We start from the raw sequence: 16,031 nt of genomic DNA on the forward strand, positions 1-16,031 counted from the left end.
ATCTCACTATTTCTAGCCATTTTTTTTAGTTAAATTTTTAGTTGTTGAACTTTTCTTCCATTAATATTTTAGTCTCCCCTATCAAATATCACCATTAAGTTTGTTACATGACATTAGTTTTATTAATATTTTATGGCGTTTAGTTTTTGGCAGTAAAAACTGTCTTGCATTCTTGATTTGCTTGAACTATATTAACAGTTTCTAGCGGGTTTTAGATGCCAGAAATTGCTTCCCCGGCCATAAAAAACAAATTCCTCAGTTTTCTCTCTTCTTGGCTATTTACTTCTCCCTCCTCTCCAGCGTCGACGAACCCATTGCGAGAAAACCCAGAGACAAACAGAGGAAATCTAGAAAGATACATGTTGCACACACAAATTTTACTCATTCACACGGAAACCCACCACGAATTTGGCGAGTAAAGCAACCATATCTACATCACAAAAAACAAAGAAGTAAACAAAACAAGTATATTTCCGCTCGCTGAAACTTGGGTTATCCAAAGAAACGCGGTCTTTACAGACTAAGGTTAAGGAAGAGCAAGAGACAAGTGAAGGACTAAAAGGAACAAATATCACAATCAAAACAAGTGAAAGGCTAAATGTTATTATTTTGGACTTTATTGGCTGTTAATTTCTTGTGCTCCTTTGAATAATATGTTTATTTGATTTATTTTGTTTCTGAGTTTAGTTTTGGAAGTTGAGAAGTTTGTTTTTTTGTGTTGGAGAAGCAATTTTTTTATAAGTATTAGTCACAGGTTTTGGTCACTATAAATAGTTTAACACCTTTCATACAAGTAATTTTTTGAAAGTTTTGAACCACTATAAATTACAATAAAATATTAATACAACTAATATTACATCATTACCATGATATTTGATCACAAGAATTAAAACATTAACCAAATAAAAGTTCAGAAATTAAGATTAGTCAAACTTTTATTTAGAAACTAAAATTCAAAATTTTGAAAAAGTTAGTAACGTTTTTTTCTGATTATTTCTAGCCTATCTTACTCCATGTTAATTTGTATATTGCATTTTGTGGCCCTGTCTTAAGTCATCTAAGCTTATCTGCTGAAGTTTATTTTCAAAGTGCCCATTCTAGAAGATAATAAGCATCTAGGTGAAGATTTATATAGTTATTTCACTATTGGACAATTGTGGAGAATGGGGCCTGGTGGGTTAAGTTGACCATGTATTATTTCTGACATGTGGTTAACGTTACAAACCTTTACACACTGGAAGCTTATTGATAAATAAAGGTTGAGGATATAAATGCCAATTTTACGTGGCCATCCTTATCAAGTAATTGTTAATAAGGAAGGAATAAAGAAGGGGAAGATAGCTATCTAGTGAAATTATAATTTATCCTTAAAGCAGGAAAGTTAAGCCACTTAAACCTTGGAAAATCAAATAGCATGGTAAGAAAGAGATGTTTTGTTGTGCACATACAAAAATCTATATTGGCATATATAAGTGGCTTATGCATAAAGTATATATTCGTTCATCAATTAAACAAAAACAACTGAGGCAAGAATCATTAAATGTTATTATTTCTTAAGGAAATTTGTACAAACTAATGTCAGAGATTTTAGACGTACGTGTCGATCTGCCAATTAGGCGTTCCTGGTTGAGTGCTAAACTAACAAATAATTTATTGTACGTCATGCTCAAGGAAGACCATTCTATTGGCTCGAAAAAAAGTTTTAAAGCAACGATTTAAGTTTACCGAGAATTATTGATTCCACAAATCAATACCTAGTAATTAAGTAATAGCCACTAATTACCAAGGGCTTATGCATGGAGCTGTGAGTTTCGATTCCAATTACATTTGTCAAATTCGTGTGTTTAAACATGAAAATAACAGTCAAATCATGGCATTTCATTCAAGAAATTAAAGGACAACAAAAAATGCTACATACGTGCATGTTTCTTTTTTAGTTAAAATTGGTAGACACATATTTCAATACAGATTTAACAAATAAAAATAAAATAAAAACAGAAATAAAAATCCAGATCATTTTGCAAAAGTATTTTTGCCTTAAAAGTAATCTTTTACCTGATTTTTAAACATACTCGTATTTGTCTGTGTAGAGGAACAAGGGGAATATATGAATTTTTTTTGTCTGTAGCAATTGATAGTCCTCAATTTATGTTTGAGTTGTCTCAGTTGGACGAAGGAAATGTATTTCTAGGTATGTATATATCTATGATGAAGGCACAACTTTTTGTCACTCAATTCCAAACAGGCCATGGAAGATTCCAATTTTGAAGTGTACTTTTTGTGATTTCTTTACATGAGAATGTCAAACCGCCAGCAGCAGAGTATCAGCCGCCTTGGAAGAACTTATTCTGCTCTCTTGTGACTTGTGAGAAATTACAACTACTTTGCATAAAACTGGTTGGTTGAAGTGTTCCATGTGCATGTTTGGTTTGGTGTTGGAAAACTAATTTTGAATACATTTTTACATGATTAATTTTGACGTTAACAAATATTAAAATTAATTCTAATTTGAAATAACTTTGAATAATTTCTTTATTAAATTTAAAATTTTATAGAACATTTTACTCTTAACTTGATCTTATAATAAAATATTCAACCATAAATTACATTACTTCAAAATCACTTTTACAAAATTGATTTTACTCAAAATAAATTTTGTCAACCCTTATTTAAATATAAACTAATTTCTGTCCCGCTAAGAGAACTGACTCTATTATAATGTGGTTGAACAAAATTAATCCAAAACTATACTTAATGCAAGGTTGTCAAAGATGACTAGAAAATTCAAACAAAAAGTTAATGGTATTGCTGAGCTCCACAAAAATGACAGATAATGGGTCTGGTAACCCACCCCCAACGCAAAGAAGGGGAATTGCTATTCTCACCTCCCTTATTTTTATTTACACCCCCACATGATTTAAAAAATTTATTTCTAACATAGCCTTTCAACGAAAATTTGTTTCTCTTATATAAAATGAGTTTAATGTTTATGTACTTATGCTATCATTCAATCATAAATCACCGTATGAATTACTTTAAGATAATTATTTTAAAAGTCAACAAATTATCATACATAATGAGTTGTGATTGGATGATTGTGTACAACTTTGACTAAATTGCAAATTTGATCCCCCTATTTATTTTAGAATTCAATTTTGATTCCCCTATAATTTAATTCATGAATTTAGTCCCTCATTTTTTTACAATATCGTTATTTTAGTCCTCAACCCCAAAATTGGACGTTGACTCTTAATTGCCAACACTGACTTTCACGTATCGTGCTTTTATTGTACGTTAATTTTTTGCACCTAATTAATGTCGGCCTCCAATAAAATCGCGACATATGGCGGTCAACATTTAATAAAAGCGCAACACATGATGGTTAAGGTAAGCAATTAACCGTCAACGTCCAATTTCAAGATTAGGAACTGAAATAATGGGATTACAAAAAAATGGAAGACTCAATTCGTGAATTAAATTACAGGGGGACCAAAATCGAATTCTAAAACAAATAGAAAGACCAAATTTGTAATTTAGCCTAAAACTTTTTAAATTATCAGTGTATAATCCTTTTTCTCATATAAAATGTACAACGAAAACATATTTTTAGATGGCAGCTGAAGCTGTGAATGAATTTATTGTAGGTAGAAGAAGGCAAACGTGGTGCCTTCCAAAAAAAAAAAAAAAAAAAAGCAAACGAGGAGCCCTCAAAGCTCTCATTGCTTTCAAGCTTGATTCCATATAGCTTTCTTTTGGGCTTGGGTTGAGTTGTAAAAAGAGGATAAGAAAGGCCCATGTTAATTCCCATTATAAATAAGAGTTTTCTTTAAAGTTTTATTTCACACACACACATTTGTATTTCTCTCATCCTAGCCAAATATAAATTCGACGTGAAATCATATTTTTTTATAACTTTATGGGACATACTCTTTCACTTGAGTCCAGATATGGTGTAAACCAGGCTGTGAGAAAAGGGCATGCAGTGTCAAATTAATCAAAATTACTTATTGTTATTTGTAGTAAGCCACCCCCCATGTGCCAAATGGCTTCATTTTTTACCAATTATTCCGTTGCAATCTGCTGCATGGTGCCGGCTGCTGCAATATTGTGCTCAAACCAAATTTTTATATGACCCTAACCTATAAAGGTTTAATATCATCGAATAAACATATTCAATTTGAAAGTGTGGTATGTTGATGAAACTTTCCAAATTTTGAGCAATATTCTAATTAAACTAGGATCCTATTGAAGCCAGAGAAAGATATGTGCATATCAACTTCGGCCACCACTTCGAAGCAGTAAGAAGTGGTGGACTAGTAGTCGGGAGGACCTTTTAATATTGTTATTTATTAGCATCTGCATGGTGGAAATGTTGTTGTTTGTAGGATCTAATTCTTCATGGTTATTGGAGTACTGTCAAAATAAACAGGAAAATACAGCAGTTTAGTAACAAAAACTGGTTAAAAATTTTGGCGTAAAAATGTTGTCTGTTATATTTTTCAATCATAGCCTTCTGGTTATTTTTACAGATAGTTTGATAGGGGTGGGTAAACGGGATTAGGTCTATGGACTGACCCGCGGGGGCCGCGGTCCGCACGGGTTACGGACCAATTTTTTTAAACGGTCCATGTTTATGTTATATTTTTGGGTCCGCACTGCTTAACCAGGGGACTATGCGGATTTGGCCCGCGGGTTGCCCGCATAAGGTTTAATTTGTGTGATCCTGACCCAATTATATTAGATTTAATTTTCTCTTTTTCACTTCAAACTTTTCTTTTTAAAATAACAGATAAAGAAATATATTAGATAAGATAAAAATATAAAGATAAAAATAAAAGATTTAAATTAAAAGATGATAAAGATAAAAAAGATAAGATAAGAAAAATAAAAGATTAAGATAAAAAAGATAAGTGATAACTTGTTAAAAATCTTCTTTTTTGATATTTTCTTGATCTTTTTCTCTTTTAATCTATCATTTTCATATCTGAAAGTCATAAATAATAAAAATATCAATTCTTATCATTTAAGTCAAAAATAATTGTTAAATAAATATTTTTAAAGATATTTAAATATATTTTTATTATAAAAAATAGCTCATATCATATTTAGCAGTTGTAGCAAGCTAAGAACATTTTTTCTCCTCACGTGTGCTTAACAAATATCGAACTAGGCTTCTTGTTGACAACGTACAAGCCTTGATATATACTAAAAATTGGTTACTAGTATTTGATATGCAGGGTAAATAATATGTAATAATTATTGTCTTTTAATCACTTAACTTGACTTTATTCTAATATTTATTATTATTTCGAGTTTTAGGAAAAGAAGATGAAGATATGGAGATGGAGAAGACTCAAGCTACTTCAAATATGGAATTATTTGTTGTTGGAGATGCTTAAATTTCATATTTTATATTTATTGCTTGGATTTTCTTTTGTTAAGACATTATTTATTTCAGTGATGTAATTGACTAATTATTGATATTTTATTTACCTTTGTATTGAACTTAATTTGATTGTATTATATTTTTATTAAAATTAAAATTCTTTTAAAACTAGGCCTGCGGATCGGCCCATTTGACCCGCGGGGTCCGCGGGGCGAGGGCGGATCAATTTATTTGGTCCGTGTAAGAAGCAGGACGGATTGGCCCGGTCCGCTACCAATGCGGGCTTATGCGGGCGGACCTTACGCGGGACGAGCCGACCCGCTTACCCACCCCTAATTTCAGATACAAGTTACAAGGATGAACAATGTCCTGCATTACTTTACAAGCACAAGCACGACCGCTATAATATAAAAAGTGTCATTAACAAAAAAAATGTTAATAATTAGGCAGCTGCATTGATATAGTTTTTGTCTAACAAATTTAATTTGTTAAAAAATACAAATTGTATTTGCTATGCTAGTCATGTTATGTTATGCAATCATATTAATAAATAATTTCATTGTATAAGAAATTGATGTATACTGTTGATACATTACAAGTAGCTAGGGTGCACATTCTGGCATACATTACATTATTATATAAAATACATATCGATTGTAATGGATTTCCTATCTGTCTTAAAAAGCTGTCAATTAATTAACCTGAAGAGGTAGCTGTAGAGAAGTGATCTTCTCCTTCTGTAAGTGGCCTGCCAAATAGGGAGGGAATGGCCAACAGAAAAAAAAAATTAAACATCATATTGAATATTGATAATAAAGACAAATTTTCAGCATAAAGTTTCTCACATGCACAACAATGTCTCGAGGAATTAATGAATCTAATCGTCACCCACAGTGTCAGTCCATCAAGAAGAACTCTGATTGGACTGTGATATTAAGTTGTCAAAGTAAACTTAGTTAATGGAAGAGGCACCCATGCATGTGTTCCCATATTAAACAAATTCGGGTTATTAAAATACAGAACGCGTGCGAAACTGGGAAATCTGGCAAATTGGAGGTTTTTATTATATATTTTGGTGTGTCTTAATTCATGAACTCGATGGAAGTTGAAACCTGTCCATTACATTGAAATTTAGGGTCGGTCCAACAAGAAGTGAGACCTAATTTACTTTAAATATGTTAGGCCTTTTTACAAATATATGTGACATTTTTATCAATATATGAAACTTTTTTCTTTTATAAATATTAATAGAAAATATTTTTTTTATTGGTAACCTAAAGCGTAACTTTAGTTGTTTTATTCTTAGGCCGACCTTACATAAAATTTATTAACTATTGTATCATGCATGCCAGCCTAACATCACACTAACATGTGACGTGAAGTTGATACTAATTTGAAGGTTGTTATTCTGGATCACTATAATTCTAAAGAGAATAGGTGTTTAAATGTGGAAGATTGATTTAGTTATGTAGCCTAAAGGATATAAGCACACAAATGTTGAATTCAGTCAAACACGAGGCCACTGAGCAGCAAATTAAGTCACAGGTGGTGTGGTGTTTTTATGTGAATATATAAATGTGACATCTCTGGTATCATTTTCTATAAATTAAGCTTATACGTTTCCACATTCATAGTTGTCTGGCCTCTTTGTATAATTTGCATCCTAGCTTTGGTCTTATAGTTATTAGTTAGAGCTTACAAAGTAAATAACAATGAAGCGGCCATGTAGTTCCAGCGGTTATTACTTTTGTCTAATGAATATGTTCCTGTTGCTTTTGCCAGTAAGGTCCCAACTGACAACAGACTTCTATAAGTCATCATGTCCTAACCTTTCCAAAATAGTAAGAAGAGAGGTTCAAAAAGCTCTAATGAATGAGATTCGAATGGCTGCTTCTTTGCTTCGCCTTCACTTTCATGATTGCTTTGTGAATGTAAGTTTTATGGTTGTTTTGTTATATGCACACTTCAGTCAAATTGTTAGGATACTATTATCATTCTTATCCTACTAACCTACAAGAATTGGTAGCAAAATACTTTCTAATACACCTTTTTAAACACATTCTTTATTATTACCTGATATTAAAATTTACATAATTAGAGTTTCACTTCATATTTAATGAGTCAAATTAATGATTTTGTAGTTGCTAATAAATTTTAGCCAATGATAAAAAGTGTGTTAGAGAGTACTGGTATGTTGCTCACACAAATCTAACCTCAGTCCTAAATAAAATAGGTAGAAAGGATTGCAATTTATTCAAGGTTTTAAATTACAGTCTACAACAGTTATTGAGGTTGCAATATTCAGGGCACATTGCATCAACTGCATTTGCATGTAATTGTCCACAATATCAAATTTTTATTGGTCTATGCAATCACGCAGAAACACAATTTGAAACTTTGATTTGTCCTAAAAATATTTTATTGCAATTAAAGGGCAGTAAAATGAAAGCTTAGAATATTATTATGATCAGTTTAATGTGTCAACACATCGTTGTCAGTAAACTGCACTAAAGATTTTATTTTATTTTTATGAAATTTATCAGAAGAGAAATGATTATGTTATTGAAATTCTGTTATATTGGGTATTCCGAATTTCCAATTAATTATGTGACACAGAATTAGTAAGTTAGAGCATAATCTGTTACACCTTATTTTCATTGATATCAATTTTTTTTTCTTTGAACATGATCAGGGTTGTGATGGATCGATACTACTAGATGGTGGTGATGATGGAGAGAAATCTGCTGCTCCTAACCTGAACTCTGCTAGAGGATATGAGGTTGTAGATACAATCAAAAGTTCAGTGGAGAGTGCATGTAGTGGGGTTGTCTCCTGTGCTGATATATTAGCCATTGCTGCCAGAGATTCTGTTTTCCTAGTAATTCTATTCAAATCCCATTTTATAGACTTATTTCTTCATTGATTTTACTTATTTCGTTCACTACTCAAGGAACATGCATGCACGGGAATGAAATGTGAATTACTCAAACAAGTTGGAAATTAAATTGTGGTTAACTATGCCTTCCACGTTTCTTTTAAACTTTATTTTATACGACGATTTTGTGTTTTAGCATGATTATATATGTCACTCATAAAGTCATAATGTTTCGTAGAGTGGTGGTCCTTTTTGGAAGGTTCCGCTAGGACGAAGAGATGGAACAGTCTCAAACGGAACACTGGCAACTGAGGTGCTTCCAGCGCCATTTGATCCATTGAATACCATCATTTCAAAGTTTACTAATATGGGCCTTAATCTCACTGACGTTGTTTCTTTATCAGGTAACAGAGAACTTCACAATCTCGATCTTCAAGCTAGCTCGAAATTACTTTTAGAAAACTTAGATGCAATTTCTTAAGTGATGTGGTGTTGTTCCTAACTCCAATTGAAGTTTCACCTCGTTAATCCGTGTAATAAACGTATGTATTAAAGGATTACACCTCAGAGGGAAACTTCAATTCTAGTTGGAAAACAGCAACAACAACTTCTAAGGAACTGTAAGTAAGTTTTGTCAAAAAAACTTTCTTAGACCTTGGTAATCTTTATAATAGACGTATTTATTAAAAGAGTACGACTAGCAGATTATCAAGATGAAACCTCAATTTTGATTGGAGAACAATAACAACCATACTAAGTAACTGTATCTAAGTTTTAATCCATAATTTGTTAGCTTAATTGCTTCAGTATATATATGTTAACCAATATATATTAATCGAATTATATGTGAAGGTGCCCATACAATTGGCCGAGCAAGGTGTACACTGTTTAGCAATAGATTATTCAACTTCTCAGGAACAGGTGCACCAGACAGCACACTAGAAACTGGCATGCTCTCTGACCTGCAAAGTTTGTGTCCTCAAAATGGAGATGGAAATGTTACTACAGTCCTTGATCGGAATTCATCGGATCTATTTGACATTCACTACTTCAAGAACCTGCTCAGTGGAAAGGGGCTTCTCAGTTCTGACCAGATTCTATTTTCTAGTGATGAAGCTAATTCAACAACAAAACCTTTAGTCCAAAGCTATAGCAACGATAGTGGACAATTCTTTGGGGACTTTGCCAACTCTATGATCAAGATGGGGAATATAAATATTAAGACTGGGACTGATGGAGAGATTAGGAAAAACTGCAGAGTGATAAATTCTCAGTAATATGATAAGAAACGCTTTGCAAGATATGGAATAAGCAGAAGATGCGGTGTCTTCCTGTTACATTAGGTAATTTAGGTTGGTGTTTATATATGTTACTCAAAATGGAATTTGTAGGTGGAAATGTGCTTTTCAGATGAATGTGAGCAACTTAACCCAACAAAAGATAAATTAAAGATAGTATCAACGATTCCCTCGTTTTATGTTATGTGCACCAGTTTTTTTCTATTCAGATTGTTTTCTTAATTCCTTGGCAAGTTCACAAATTTGTATAAATAATAATAAATGATAAGATCTAGTCTATATAATTTGTATATTGTATACACTAAATTTTAAGTGATGGAAAAAAGAAAAGTTGATATATTTTAAGGTAAAAAGCATTAATGTAAAGTTTAAGAGTAACATAAGACATAAAAAAATAGCAAGATTCAAAGAGATAAGAAAAACACTTAAGGGATAAAAATGATAACTTAGTATAAATCTTGTAAAACTGTTGGATGTTCCGTCTACCAAATGAATTCTTGATGTAATAATGATTTTTACCCTTTAAGATTATTTCAACTATTACTTTCACTAAGTTAATTTACTCTAAGCATGATTCCTCATGTGAAAGAGATTAAGTCACTTGATTTCACTGTTAAATCATTCAAAAATTCAACCAAATACTTTGTTTTAAGAATTCATTAATTAAAAAAATGAATAAACAGGTGACAAATAAAGTTATAACAAATGTAATTGGTTTAACAGAAATTAGAAATGAAAAAAATATAGGTTAATGAAATTAAGTTTGAAATAAGGTAAAAGTAATTACTATAGCACTCTTTTATCCCAAGACACATAGTATCCTCAAAATATGTTTGGTGAAATTTAAATAAAAAGGTGTACTAATTTTTCAAAAACTTATTTGGCCAAAAAAGAACATTGCATCTCACATCTTTATAAACATAAAGAAATACAACTCAATAAATAATATAATAAAAAATTAAAGAACTTTTGGCACTTCAAAGACTATACAAAATCATGTTAATAAAATATAAAAAAATAAATCATTGAAAATTTTACATTAATGACTAAAAACTCATGCTCGGAGACATTCCGTCCAAACACAAATTAAAACAAACAAATAAATGAGAAGTGAATCTCATCACACATAACAATATAAAAATTAGAAACATATATGATCACACACGGAAAAACACTTGTAACATAGTCATATAAGTATAAATATCCTCTTAAACACGCATACATTATGATGTGAATTCAATGTAAGACTCTAGATGCGTATGATACTAATAAAACACTTGTGAAAGAAGCTTAAAAGGACATGCAATCGACAAATTTTTATCCCATGAGAAACCAAAAATCACGTTCTCAATCAAGATAAGAGACTAGTGTCTCTTACCTAATCTTGCAAGGATACTCCAAGTCTCCAATTCATGTAATTAACACAAGTCACATAAAGATTTTAAATTAGATAACACTCCTAATGCCAAAGTCATATTCAACTAATTCATCATCTTCTCGTTTAAGTTCAACATCACTCAAAAGACTTACCATATGATATGATGCATATATGAGACATACAAGATATCTATGACATTTTTATACATACTAGTACCATTATCACATGGTGGATGTTTTCACAAATGATCACTTAGGTCACATACACTTCATTTCAAACATTATCTTGATATAACTAGATCCACCTCATGTACATAGATGCATCAGTCTCTCAATGCCAACATTATAAGCTAATAACAATCACAACACACCATTATTCGAGTAAGCACATATATACACATACACATACATAGTAGCTAAACATAACATAGTAACTGAACTTAATTATCAATAAAATTAGTAGATACTTCATACCGATATCATAGTAACAAAAAATATAAATATGTTTATATTAAATGCTACTAATATTATTTTATTATTATACTCTTGTTAAATTTATTAAAAATTAAAATTTATTAAATTTAGTGCTTTAATTTATTATTAGTTATATTTTTTTAAAATACATAACAAAAGTGGATCTTATTTATTATTTATTGACCATTATTCATAATTACATAATTTTTAATAATTTTTTTATAAATTTAATGTCTATACACTAATGGTGTAAAACTGTCATTAAATTACATATTATCATTTGAATTACTTTAAGATAATTATTTTAAAAGTCAACAAATTTATCATATATAATGGATTAATTATGCATGATTGAGTGTTTGTGCATAACTTTTTTTTTATAAAAATTCTTTTTAATAAACTTTATGTCTTATTAACACTCTTTACATTAATATGTTAGAAGTTTAATTTTAGGGGTGCGCAAAATACCATTAGAACCAAATTAAATATAAAACCACTATTATATATATACCGATCGTAATGGATTTCCTATCTGTGTTAAAGTTGTCAATTAATTAACCTAAAGAGGTAGTTGTAGAGAAGTGATCTTCTCCTTCTGTAAGTGGTGTGGCAAATAGGGAGGGAATGGCCATCAGAAAAAAATAAAATTAAACATAATATTGAATATTGATAATAAAGACAAATTTTCAGCATAAAGCTTCTCACATGTACAGCAATGTCTCGAGGAATTAATGAATCTAATCGTCATCCACAGTGTCAGTCCATCAAGTAGATCTCTGATTGGACTGTGATATTAGGTTATGATCGTAAACTTAGTTAATGGAAGAGGCACCCATGCATGAGTCCACACATTAAACAAATTTGGTTTATTAATTAAAATACAGAACACGTGCCAATTAACTGGAAAATCTTGCAAATTGGAGGTTTATAAAATTATAATATATATTTTGGTGCGTCTTAATTCATGAACTCGAAGAGAAAACCTTTTTATTACATAGAATTTGATAATTATTACATCATGCATGTCAATATAACATCACACTAACACGACAAAGTTATTTTTTCAAATAATTAATGCATATTCATGTCATATGACTTGTTAAATAGAACAATTCCACGACAACCGATCCACTACCGCGTCCAGTGATTATATATTTTAAAGGTTGTTATTCTGGATCACTTTTATTACATAATTCTATGAAGAGAGTAAGTGTTTAAATGTGCAAGATTGATTTAACTACGTATGGAGGTTATAAAATTAAACAGTCTCTAAAGGGTATAAGCACACAAATGTTGAATTCAGTCAAACACGAGGCCACTGAGCAGCAAATTAAGTCACAAGTGGTGCTTTTATGTGAATACATAAATGTGACATCTCTCGTATCATTGTCTATAAATTAAGCCTCTAAGTTTTCACATGCATTCATCTTGCCCTGGCCTCTTGAATAATTTGCATCCTTGCTTTGGTCTTATAGTTATTAGTTAGAGCTTTAATTTGCAAAGTAATTGGCAATGAAGCGGTCATGTAGTTCGAGTGGTTGTTACTTTTGGTTAATGAATATGAATATGTTCCTGTTGCTTTTGGCAGTAAAGTCTGAACTGACAACAGACTTCTATAAGTCATCATGTCCTAACGTTTCCAAAATAGTAAGGAGAGAGGTTAAAAAAGCTCTCACGAATGAGATGCGAATGGCTGCTTCTTTGCTTCGTCTTCACTTTCATGATTGCTTTGTGAATGTGAGTTTCAGTGACATATATGGTTGTTTTATTATGTGCATGCACACTTCAGTCAAATTGCATGCTTAGATAGATTTATTGTATTTCAACACACAGTTTTGTCAGTAAGCTGCTCTGAAGAATTTATTTATTTATTATTTATCCAAAGAGAAATTATTATTTTATTGAAATACTGTACGTTATTATTAGTATTCCAAATTTCCAGCTAATATAAGTTGTTTAGAGTTGGAGTAAAGATCTCAAGCTCCATTCTCCTATACAAGCATGGAGTAGTAGTCACTGAAACTGAAATATTAATTATTCTTTCTTTCAATTCCATATACATTAAAATCTGATATAGCTTTATTTCATTTAAATCTTAAATTATTTTCTTTGAACATGATCAGGGTTGTGATGGATCAATACTACTAGATGGTGGTGATGATGGAGAGAAGTCTGCTGTTCCTAACCTGAACTCTGCCAGAGGATATGATGTTGTAGATACAATCAAAAGTTCAGTGGAGAGTGAATGTGACGGGGTTGTCTCATGTGCTGATATATTAGCCATCGCTGCCAGAGATTCTGTTTTCCTGGTAATTCTATTCAAATCCCATTATTCTCTATATTAATTTCTTCATTAATTTTTCTTATTTCGTTTACGACTCAAGGAACATGCACGGAAATGAAATATAATTACTTACCCAAACAAGTTGCGGAAGTGATTAACTACACCTTTCATGTTTTTTTATGAACTTTTTTCTCAAACAACGAATTTGGGTTTAGCATAATTAGATTAGATATTTCACTCATAAAGTCATTATAATGTTTCGTAGAGTGGTGGTCCTTCTTGGAAGGTTCTGCTAGGACGAAGAGATGGAACAGTCTCAAACGGAACTCTAGCAAATGAGGCGCTTCCTGCACCATTTGATCCATTGGATACCATCATTTCAAAGTTTGCTAATATGGGCCTTAATCTCACAGATGTTGTTTCTTTATCAGGTAACATAGAACTTCGCCATGACTTCTCAAGCTGGCTAGTTCGTAAATGGAAAATGTTTCATAAGCACCCATTATATTATAAGACACCCAAAGAGAAAGAAAAATACTTATAATACTTATATTATAAGATTTATGATATTTATGATAGGATATAAAGAGAGATAAAAAGAAATTAAAATTTTTGTTTATCATTATTCTTTGTAATTAGATGTTTAAAATAAGTGGGTGTTTGTTTATCATTATTTTTTTGTAAATAAATAATAAAGAAAATTAGATATAATTTTTTAGATGTTGTTCCCTAATTAGAATTAAAGTTTCACATTAGTAATCCATATAATAGAGGTATGCATTAAAGGATTGTGCAGAATATGAAAGTAAAACTTCATATTTAATTGGAGAGCAGCACCCAGAGGGAACTGGATCAGAGTAAAAAAAAAAAAAAAGATATAATTTTCGGTGTTGTTGGTGTTTTTCTTCAATTAAAATTGAAGTTTCATCTTACTAATCTGTGTAATGAAGATATGCATTAATGATTTACGTAGACTATGAAGATGGAACTTTAATACTGATTAAAGAATTACACCAACAACTCGTAAAAAACTGTACGTATCCAAGTTTTTTTTTCTTAATTTGTTGGCTTAATTGCTTCGATATATGTATGGTAACTTATATATATTAATCGAATTATATGTGAAGGTGCCCATACTATTGGCCGAGCAAGGTGTACACTGTTTAGCAATAGATTGTCCAACTTCTCCGGAACAGGTGCACCAGACACTACACTAGACACTGACATGCTCTCTGACCTGCAAAGTTTGTGTCCTCAAAATGGAGATGGGAACGTTACTACAGTCCTTGATCGGAACTCATCGGATCTATTTGACAATCACTACTTCGAGAACTTGCTCAGTGGAAAGGGGCTTCTCAGTTCTGACCAGATTCTATTTTCTAGTGATGAAGCTAATTCAACCACTAAACCTTTAGTTCAAAGTTATAGCAACGATAGTGGACTCTTCTTTGGGGACTTTTCCAATTCTATGATCAAGATGGGGAATATAAATATTAAGACTGGGACTGATGGGGAGATTAGGAAAAACTGCAGAGTGATAAATTCTTAGCAATATGAAATAGGCTTTCAAGACATGGAATAAGCATAAGCTCGGGCGTCTTCCAAGTTATATTAGATAATTTAGGTGATGGTTGTTATGTTTCTCGAAATGGAATGTGCTTTTCAGGTCCCACACAGTGGATGTGGGAACCTAACCCAACATAAGACAAAATAAACAAGAGTTTGAAGTATTTCCCTTTCTGTTTTACGGGGCCCAGCTTATTATTCTATTCAGATTATTGTCAAAATAAAAATCAATTAAAATGGAAACATGGTTAGTCACTAAATAGAAAAGGAATAGATAGTTAAAGAAAATAAAATGAAAATGTTTTGTTTAGTGGTAGCAGTTAAATCCGAGGGAGGTGAGAGTAGGGTGAATAAAAATACGAACAGGATATGAGAATAGGTATAAAAAAATGAAAATTAGCGTTTTTTGTTTTATCATTTGTGTTGGTAGCAGTCAAATACAAGTGAGGATGAGTTGGTGAATTTTTTTCAGTTTTGCAGAGAAGAAATAAATTGAATTTTTTGAAGAAAAAAAAAACAAAAGCCTGAGTGTGGATCAGGTTGTATTTCAATTGTGCTAACTTAGTCCAGTGTTATAATTATTTTAGAGCATAATTTTTAAATAATTATGTATTAATAATATAACTACCTGACTTGATAAATATTATTTTGTCAAAAATGATATTATATTTATATTAATGTTGTTTATCAGTATAAAATCTATTTTAATTGTAGTTGTTTGCTTTTTTACTTCAATGATTTAACTATGTATTGTTAAGATGAATATATTAT

General features: G+C 31.2%; 2 protein-coding genes across 4 annotated transcripts; both read left to right on the forward strand.

The window, feature by feature from the left end:
- Positions 1-6,717: 6,717 nt before the first annotated feature.
- Positions 6,718-9,736, forward strand: LOC100817622 (peroxidase N). Of its 3 annotated transcripts, none has more exons than XM_006600390.3 (5): positions 6,718-6,931; positions 7,169-7,317; positions 8,079-8,264; positions 8,500-8,665; positions 9,114-9,736. In XM_006600390.3, the coding sequence occupies exons 2-5, from the start codon at positions 7,255-7,257 to the stop codon at positions 9,536-9,538; spliced, it is 840 nt and encodes a 279-aa protein (XP_006600453.1). In that variant the 5' UTR covers positions 6,718-6,931; positions 7,169-7,254; the 3' UTR covers positions 9,539-9,736. The 3 variants fall into 3 exon arrangements, with proteins under 3 accessions (XP_006600453.1, XP_040867289.1, XP_003549220.1); XM_041011355.1 differs by having other exon boundaries at positions 6,841-6,975; XM_003549172.4 differs by having other exon boundaries at positions 6,862-7,317.
- A 2,892-nt stretch (positions 9,737-12,628) lies between these two features.
- LOC100814964 (peroxidase N) lies at positions 12,629-15,424 on the forward strand. Its single transcript, XM_003549168.3, has 4 exons — positions 12,629-13,147; positions 13,534-13,719; positions 13,960-14,125; positions 14,822-15,424. Exons 1-4 carry the CDS (start codon positions 12,923-12,925, stop codon positions 15,241-15,243), a joined length of 999 nt encoding a protein of 332 aa, XP_003549216.1. The 5' UTR covers positions 12,629-12,922; the 3' UTR covers positions 15,244-15,424.
- The last annotated feature ends 607 nt before the right edge of the window (positions 15,425-16,031 follow it).

This window comes from Glycine max, chromosome 17, assembly GCF_000004515.6.
Source record: "Glycine max cultivar Williams 82 chromosome 17, Glycine_max_v4.0, whole genome shotgun sequence".
Classification (NCBI taxonomy): domain Eukaryota; kingdom Viridiplantae; phylum Streptophyta; class Magnoliopsida; order Fabales; family Fabaceae; genus Glycine; species Glycine max.